This window comes from Perkinsus marinus, assembly GCF_000006405.1.
Source record: "Perkinsus marinus ATCC 50983 genomic scaffold scf_1104296963162, whole genome shotgun sequence".
Taxonomy (NCBI): domain Eukaryota; phylum Perkinsozoa; order Perkinsida; family Perkinsidae; genus Perkinsus; species Perkinsus marinus.
Window position 1 is genome coordinate 24,939 of NW_003205135.1, and position 9,638 is coordinate 34,576.

The 9,638-nt window shown below is 41.3% G+C and overlaps 1 protein-coding gene and 1 non-coding gene across 2 annotated transcripts in view; both read left to right on the forward strand.

The window, feature by feature from the left end:
• Pmar_PMAR018401 (Xaa-Pro aminopeptidase, putative) overlaps positions 1-4,705 on the forward strand; it is a gene marked incomplete at both ends in the record, with an annotated part of 6,675 nt that extends 1,970 nt beyond the window's left edge. Inside the window, 8 exons of the mRNA XM_002771284.1 lie at positions 79-220; positions 1,318-1,439; positions 1,500-1,584; positions 2,073-2,302; positions 3,075-3,144; positions 3,383-3,486; positions 3,956-4,125; positions 4,574-4,705. Of these exons, the coding sequence (XP_002771330.1) occupies positions 79-220; positions 1,318-1,439; positions 1,500-1,584; positions 2,073-2,302; positions 3,075-3,144; positions 3,383-3,486; positions 3,956-4,125; positions 4,574-4,705 (1,055 nt within the window). The remainder of the gene's footprint in view (positions 1-78; positions 221-1,317; positions 1,440-1,499; positions 1,585-2,072; positions 2,303-3,074; positions 3,145-3,382; positions 3,487-3,955; positions 4,126-4,573) is intronic.
• A 2,128-nt stretch (positions 4,706-6,833) lies between these two features.
• On the forward strand, positions 6,834-6,907 carry Pmar_PMAR018402. Its single transcript has one exon. It is a non-coding gene; the product is annotated as a tRNA-Val (tRNA).
• The last annotated feature ends 2,731 nt before the right edge of the window (positions 6,908-9,638 follow it).

Consider the following 9,638-nt stretch of genomic DNA (forward strand, 5'->3'; position numbering starts at 1 on the left):
AGGTTTTTTCCTGGCTGAAATCCAACTGTTCATCAATCGGAAAAGTATGGCTGGACCCTAACGCCTGCAATATGGCAGTTTACAGTGCGCTGGGCTCGGAAGTTGCTAAGTATGAGAACAGACTCCCTATGGTGTTGTGGAAAGCGATTAAAAATGAAGTGGAATGTGAAGGAGCGAGAGAGGCTCATCGAGAAGATGGTTTAGCAAAGACTAGATATATGTAGTAAGGTGGAGCGTAATACTACTCTGTTAAATGTAGTGGTTGTGACATATATATTTTTCACTAGTGTTTTTCATATATTGTTGAATAAATAGGAAATTCTATATCATAGCATTTAGTTTGCGTTATGTTCTGTTGGAGTTTCGAACGTTTTACGCGAAGTGGTGAAAAACGCGATATGGAGTGAAATGAAAATACTCAGCGAATCACCCCGTATCACGTGAAACACATACCACTTGTTTTACTAGTGTTTTTCATATCACTAGGGTGAAGCTCGACTGATGGAAAATATGCCCATGTGTTGGTAAAATTTGTGAAAAATCTGAGCGTTGATTTCTGTACTTTTTTCCGGAATTTATATGTAGAGCAGTGTTGGAGTAGGAATATATGTTCGCTTTCCTCAGCTGAGCTCAGGAGTTTCCTATACAGTGTTGGAGTAGGAATATACGTTAGCTTTCCTCACCTGAGCTCAGGAGTTTCCTATACAGTGTTGGAGTAGGAATATATGTTAGCTTTCTTCAGCTGAGCTCAGGAGTTTCCTATACAGTGTTGGAGTAGGAATATATGTTAGCTTTCCTCAGCTGAGCTCAGGAGTTTCCTATACAGTGTTGGAGTAGGAATATATGTTAGCTTTCCTCAGCTGAGCTCAGAAGTTTCCAAAGCTAACTATAAGAGTGTAAAGAAACTTTATAAAATTTCGTCAGAATTTTCAACACATGTAGTAAACTCTGAGTAATATCAACATGATAACAATGTGAATCGATTGACACCAACGTTTTAGAAGCGGTACGTAGTCTATAGTCGTACTAGTCTCAAATTGAAGAACTTAGCCATCTCGAAAATCTACATATGCATACATACTGTATAGTTGAAAATTATCATAAACTACTACAGTGTAAGAAAATATACATGTGTTGATGACAATATGGAAAACCACCTCGAAAATGTAGATATGTATAAATACTGTATAGTTGAAAATTATCATAAACTACTACAGTGTAAGAAAGTATAAACATGTTCAACTACATGTGTTGGTGACAATATGGAAAACCACCTCGAAAATGTAGATATGTAGAAGTGGTTCTTTCACACTGTAGGTATTGGCTGGAGCACCAGCTGGCTGACCTTAAGAGGAGCGATCTTGATGAGGTTGATGTTGCTGATAAATTGGAAGAATTTAGGAAAAAAAGTCCAAATTTTCGCGGGCTTAGTTTTACGAGTACTATGTGTGTGTGGGCGTTGAGGAATTGCAAGATTGCAAGATTTTTACATTTTTCAGCGATTTCATCATTCGGAGCGAATGCTGCAGTTATCCATTATAGTCCTACGAAGGGAAGTGCGAGATGTGCTAGTGATAAGGAAATGTGAGTTGGAAAATGTTTGTGCATGCGTGCAGTGTTGGAGTAGGAATATATGGTTGCTGCATTTGAGAGTCTTTTCAGTAAATGTTGGTTAAGACTTCGCCGAAAATTTCAGCTTAGTTCGGGAAATTCCGCATTGATTGTAGAAGTTGATATATGAATTCGGGTAGAAGTGTACAGAAATTAATAATAATTTTCGAAATTGTCACCAACATATGTAGCTGATCATGTACAAATTTTCATATTTTTGTGCATGCGTGCAGTGCTGGAGTAGGAATATATGTTCGCTTTCATCAGCTGAGCTCAGGAGTTTCCGAAGCTAATTATAGAAGTTATAGTAGACACGTAAGAATTTCCCAAAATTTTAATACTATCATGATGATAGTATCATCAACACATGTAGTTTATCATGCATAAATTTTCCTATGTTTGTGTCTGCGTGCAAATATGAAATTTTTGTGTCTGCGTGCAAATATGATTTTTTTATCAAGGTATCTGGTGGACTCTGGAGGACAGTACTGGCAAGGCACGACTGATGTAACTCGTACCGTGCATTTGGGTACTCCTACTGCTGCTGAGAAGGATGCATATACTCGAGTTCTGAGGGGGCACATAGCGTTGGCGAAGCAGAAGTTCCCGGTGGGGACAGTCGGTCAGGCTTTGGACGCATTAGCCCGGCAGTATCTCTGGCAAGGAGGAATGGACTTTCGACATGGAACAGGTGAGTAGTAGTAGTAGTAGTAGTAGTAGTAGTAGTAGTAGTAGTAGTAGTAGTAGTGGTAGTAGTAGTAGTAGTAGTAGTAGTAGTAGTAGTAGTAGTTGGTGATGATGATTTTAAAATGGTAGTAGTTGATTTTATTAAAAATTTGAATAAAATGGGAATAATTTTATCAGAAATTTTAAACTAGAGTAGATGATGAGTTTCCATCATAGTAGTTTGTGATGGTTGGCAGGGTCGGAATATATGTTCGCTCTCCTCAGCTAAGGTTGGGAACTCCCTCGTTATTTATAAAAGTTGCTGTATGAATTCGGGTAGAAGTGTTGAGACTTTTTCGCACAATTTTCGTATTGTTATTACCAACACATGTAGTTGACCATGTGCATATTTTTCGATAGCGAAATTTACGTACTGTTTGGAGTTGAAATATATAAAAATTAATAAGAATTTCTTCCGAAATTTCTTCTCAGAATTTTTTCATATTGTCATCACCAACACATGTAGTTGACCATGTGCATATTTTTCGATAGCGAAATTTACGTACTGTTTGGAGTTGAAATATATAAAAATTAATAAGAATTTCTTCCGAAATTTCTTCTCAGAATTTTTTCATATTGTCATCACCAACACATGTAGTTGACCATGTGCATATTTTTCGATAGCAAAATATACGTACGGTTTGGAGTTGAAATATATAAAAATTAATAAGAATTTCTTCCAAAATTTCCTCCCAGAATTTTTTCATATTGTCATCACCAACCCCGTTACTTGTCAGGTCACGGTGTTGGAGCCTATCTCTGCGTTCACGAAGGGCCTCAGAATATCGGACCTCCTGGTCGTCCAGGGTAGTCTATAAAGGGATGATAAATTTCCTACTAATTGCTGTTTCACCACCCTAGTGATATTAAAAACGTAGTGCATATTTTTGTTGGCGAAAAACGCATGTGAGCGGTGAATAACGCGTAAAACACGTGGTATGTGTTTCACGTGAAATCTGGTGATTCGCGAAGTGTTTTCAATTTACTTCATATCGGGTTTTTCACCACTTCACGTAAAACGGGTGAAACAGCCTTGTGTATTTAGTATTCCGGAGCCGTTGAAGCCTGGCATGATAATCAGCAACGAGCCTGGATACTATAAGGATGGGGAGTTTGGTATTCGCATAGAGAGTCTGATGCTTGTCCGAGGTAGGTGGTAGGTCGCGGGTTCGATCCCTGCACCTGTCGTTTTTTCCGGAATATATTCCTCGTTAAATATAGGAGTTAGGCAGAAATGTAGAAAAATGAATAAATTTTCCTATTTATTAGTAAATAAAAAAGTTGACCGTTTTTCCACATAACGTCTTTTTTCCAGAATATATGTTCGCTTTCTTCAGCTGAGCTCAGGAGTTTTCTCATTCATAACGGAAAAATTTATACTCGAATTTATATACGAATTTATGCAGGAATGTAGGAAAAATAATAATAATGGTGTTTCACCCTAGTGATATGAGAAACACTAGTGAAAAACATATTTCACGACTATTGTAACGCGAATATCACGTTTTTCACCGAGTTTTACGCCACTTCACGTAAAACGGGTCGTGAAACTCCAATAATAACTTCCCAAAAATGATTCATATTTTTTCTGCACTGCATGTTGGTCTTTTTTCTCCAGAGTCCCAAGTTGAACACGCTCTAGTGCCCGGCCAACATTTGCTGGAAATGGAGACGCTGACTTTGGTGCCCATTCAGAAGAAACTGATCAACACTGAGGATATGAATGCCGATGAGATAGAGTGGTTGAATGACTATCACGCACGAGTTCTTGCCAATGCTGAACCACATGTAAGTGGAAATGTGAGATAATTATTAGTTTAAATTTGTATTATGAAATTGGTATTAGTGTGGTAGGCATTCGAGTATATGCTGATACTTGAAGAAGCTCTGTAGCAGCGAATGCATATTTTTTCTCTGGTTTTAGAGTTTATTATAGTTGCCTTATTTTGTGTCTTGTGAGGTTGTAGTAGCGAGATTATGTGTTTGGGATACTTACCAATACAGTGGCATATCACTATTTTCACAGTGTGTCACTATTTCCAATATACTAATACAGTAGCATATCACTATTTTCACAGTGTATCACTATTTTCAATATACCAATACAGTAGCATATCACTATTTTCACAGTGTATCACTATTTCCAATATACTAATACAGTGGCATATCACTATTTTCACGATATATCACTATTTCCAATATACCAATACAACAGGTGTACAGTTCTCTTTGTCAGATCAAAGACGAAGCCGAGTTGGCATGGCTGAGGGATGCCTGTGCTCCACTGGTGGAGACGACTTCTCCTCGAAAGCGTAGAGGATCTTCGAGCCGGGCTGAGAGTATTGATAAGAGACAAAAGAATGATTGAAGTTTTCATTTCGTGATTATTTTCTTGGATTTCGTAATTACTGGTTCTGAGTTGATCGTTAAGTGGGATGGTATGAACTGAGATGTCCAATTGGTCACTGTGAGAAGATTGGCCTTGAACACTGTGAGTAGGAACTCGGGCCGAGTACTCGGGCAATCAGCTCGGAATACCCTCCTTTCCGAGCTGTTGCACTTGAACAGAGATGTACTCGGATTCGGGGGACTCGGAACGGTTGGGCACTTGAACGAGCTCCTGGTCTGATATACTTTAGAGTGTTCCACATGGAGGAAACTAATCCGAATATATAACGTGTTCAACCAGAGAGGGAGATAATTCAACAGTTAGGATTAAAGAGATCGCGACAAGAAGCCGCGAAAAGTCTGATAATAATTATTATTATCAAAGCACTCCATTTTGATTTGATAGTTTCCTACTATCTAACGCTGGAAAGACGACAAGAGGAACTACTCTATAGAATAGCAGCTGACCTGGTGGACTGAAGAAACGAGTTTTCGTTTGAATAGGGGATGATCTTTGGTGTATTTTCCGAGCAAGGAACTGTGTCGTGTGATCCTTCATGTGGTCGTCTTTGATTTTCAATGTGAGCGATTCAATCGTGATTAAACATAAAGGGAAAAGTGTAGATTGCCATTCGAACTTCAGGGGAATCAGAAGTGATTACTGCGATTGATCAGATGAGGTGGTTGTTGCGCAGCGCTCTTAGAAGTGAGTGAAATGTTTGCAATGTTTGAAACTTCTGACCTCTCGTCTCGGTTTGTGTCCAACACTGACAACACGGCTTGGACAATTCCGATGCACATTCCTCATTCTCGGTCGTGAGCAACGAGGGTCGAAGCTGACGCGATGTTTGATGCCTGACGGTCATTCATGAGCGGTTGTCCATTCGGAATTTCAATGCTGGGAGGCGCACGAGCATGTCAATGCTAAGCTCTTGGGGTTTTTGTTATGAGAGTTCTGGGAGCCCTCTATAACTCATTCTCCCCGAATTGCAATGTTGCATTGTTGTCTTGATGAGATGAAACCCTCACAAAGGGTGGAATCTATTAACATCTTTCCTCACTAGTGAGGTCTGCTGAGCGGACGATGGTTCGCATGTTGAACTGAACATGCGGAGGGATTGAGATATTCTGTTCGACGTTCTAGTGCCAATGACTCTCAGTGAGTTCGATGCAGATTCCTGTTTGTGTTTAACCGATTTGGTGAGTATGATACGCCCTTCCCATATCGAATCTATCCTTCACCCTAGGTCAGTGTCGACACTCCACAGACCCTTCTCGAAAGGGCAACTGTTTCCGATGCACAACGAGAAGGAATTCTCAGAAACCTCCGATTAAAGTAGATGTCCAATGGGTACACAATCTTTCATGGAATGTTCGCTCAGCTTCAGAGATATCACTCTCCTTCATTTCTCGTTCTCTCAACTTCGTCAATATCAAGCCGTAGAACGACACTGGGGGATGCGGTGTCCGGTCTGAAACTCAGAATAACCGAGAATATATCTGTCTGTTGCCAACCAACATGGGAAAATATGCACATGGTCAACAACATGTGTCGGTGACAAAATGGATATTTCGAGGAAATTACAGATGCAACACAAGCTTCGGAATTGTCAAGTACAGCAGTTGTTTGCTTGTGAACACTTCCATACGAATTCGCGTATAAACTCCTATAATAACCTTGGGAACTCCTAAGCTCAGGTGAGGAAAGCGAGAATATATTCCTCCAACGAATGAACAGTAGTCGTCCACGAGAATCTACTACGAGCAAACTGCATCTTACCCTCACCCCGGATTCCTTCACTGAGCATTCGCCGCAGCCGATTGACTCGCCGTCGGTGGGCTGGAGGCTGAGGCACCTACGTCGTGTGAGATAACTAGCGAAACAGTTTACTTCACTCACATCATCTCCTGAGCGCTCCCGAACAGGACCAGCAGATGCACTCTCTTCAGCTTCGGTATCCTCCTCAATGTTCGACTGGACAAAGCCATCTGACATCTCGCCGGGTGGTGTCACGTGGGAGGATTCGGTGCTGTCGGCGGATTCCCCCAGGGCGGGCATGACCGGCACAAGGTCTGAGAGACAGCAGACTTGTGCGACCTAAACCATCGCTGGAATGGTCTAGTTGGTTATGACGACTGCCTAACACGCAGTAGGTCCCGAGTTCGATTCTCGGTTCCAGTATTTATCACTTGATGGTTCTTCTTCCACATCATCATCATCATCTTGCCGAGTTTCACGACGTGTATCGACCTCGAATAAACAAAACGATTAATGCGAACCACCAAGCCAACGACTTGTAACGAGCACACGAATCGCATAAGACATAACTTCTCGCGGGACCGCATAAAAGCAAGCTTCCTACTAATGAGCTTCCCTGCGAGTCGCGCCGCCGCCGACTCTCAGCCTCTTCCGCCGTACAGAACGCCCAACCGAGGTGCTGATCGGGAATGACCACTTCGTAGATGTGAACCAGCGCTTTCACAACTCGACATTTCCCATCGAAACACGCCAACAATGCTCTCGAGCTTCACCCAGCAAGCTTTCCAAAACAATTCCAATTAACGAGTTCAGTTCTGTCGTGAAAGTTTTAAAGCAAGGGAGGTTTAGTTTTTTCCACTCCTGAGTGGCAACTCGAGTAAGCAAGAAATGTGAATTAACCAGTGATGCATATCGGCGTATCGACTCAACACGTGAGAAGGGCGTCTTGAAATCCATGCTAAAATTGTCTCCCCTCAGTCACAGCGGAGCGAAGTTTTTCACGATGTGCATCCGTGACCACACCTGGATAGTTGCTGCGGTGTTTTGAGCTTCTAATCAGCAAATGAACTGTCAATTTTCAGTCACAATCAGCCGATACAACACGTGAAAAGGGCGACTTCCCGTTCCACTAGACCGTTTCATACCGCCCTACTGCTAGGCGGCGAATTAGATATCTTTTTCAGTTGCTTAGTATCAATCGCGATTCCACATATCCCACGCATATGAGTATTCCAGGGAGCGCTCAGATTTCCCATATACCCTACCACGCCACAGGTATTGCACATCGCCATCATCCACAGATACGGTGGAAACCAACTAAGACGAAAAATCAATATTTTTCCAGCGATGACTTTACCTGAATTCTCCCTCGGGTGAACTGGCGACTCTTATACCTCCATGTGGAAGTTCCGCCGGCCTCGCGCGACACACGTCGAAGCGATGCTCATGAGGGTTCGTAGCGCTGAAGTTAACGAATCGAACTTCATGCCAGGTTGGAAGAATATGCACATGTGGAAATTTATACGTAATCAGCTTTATGAAGTTGACAGAAATCAACAAGAATTGCCCGAAATTCCCACATTATCACCAACACATGTAGTTGACCATGTGCACATTTTGTGCCCCCGACAGCCAAAGGCGTCTCACCTGTAGCACCAGGCCGAGTCCTCCAGCACGTCAAGTTCATATGAATATACAACTTCCTTATAAATACTTTCATACCTGATCAGTAGGAATATATGTTCGCTCAAGAGTCTCCTCACTAATTATGAAAGTTTACATACGAATTCGGCTAGAAATATACAGAAATCATTGAGAATTTCCTCCCAGAATTTTCATATCGTCATCACCAACACATGTAGTTGATTGCCATGTACATATTCTCCCTCAACATCGTTGAGGTTTGCTTACTTCTTTATATACGAAAATCGCCGATTTATTGTAATATATGGCAATTCATCATTCACCTCAGCCTTGTGGGAACTTCAACCCGAAACACTACTTCGTGAAAAAAAAATTTTTTTTTTCCAATTTACCATTTTCACATACACAGAAAAATTGAGTATATATATTAATCAAGATTCACTATACTACAGGGTGGTGAAAAATAAAGAGAAATTTCGCGGGGTGTAACTATGGAGTTTTCAACCCGTTTTACGCGAAGTGGCGTAATAATACTCGGTGAAAAAGGCGCGATATTCGCGGTGATATGCAGTCGTCGTGAAATATGTTTTTCATATCACTAGGGTGGTGAAACTGCAATAAACTACTTCTACCTTTCTCGAATAATCTGCTCTTTTCCAACGACAGGCATTTGACAAAATTGACAAACAAGATACCTAATTGAGATTTTCCCTTCGTAAAAACCTCATAAAAATTACTACCAATGACGACACTCTTTTTCGACCTCCTGCTTCGCTCCGCCTTTTTCCATACATTCAACTTGTTGTTCGGTCATGGAGTGGATGAATATATGAGCTAACGAAAATAAAAAGGTAAATTTCAACGCTGAGAATTCACTGATAGCAGTTATCATATCAATTCGTTATAAGGTTGTGCAGTATCGGAGTAGGAATATATGTTCGCCGCTTCCCTCAGCTGAGCTCAGAAGTTTCCTATACAGTGTCGGAGTAGGAATATATGTTCGCTTCCCTCAGCTGAGCTCAGAAGTCTCCTATACAGTGTCGGAGTAGGAATATATGTTCGCTTCCCTCAGCTGAGCTCAGAAGTCTCCTATACAGTGTCGGAGTAGGAATATATGTTCGCTTCCCTCAGCTGAGCTCAGAAGTTTCCTATACAGTGTCGGAGTAGGAATATATGTTCGCTTTCCTCACCTGAGCTCAGGAGCTTCCAAAACTAATTATAGAAGTTTATATAGGAATTTCGGTAAAAGTGAACATACACTTCTACCCAAATAAGAATGAGAAGAGGGGAATCTGCACTGTCTACATTACACAATCGAGCTGTGCTCACACTAGCTTCGCATCATCACTGCATTCTCTCGGCTACTTTTCACTTTTCATCTGCTCTAGCTCATTTACCATGAGCCCATCTACTTATGTTGTGTTCTACAACTACGCCTACTTTAACGAGATAGTGCAGCAGTCATAAGATTTCCTCCAGATTTTATATGTCGTTGACAAGTGTAGCTGAC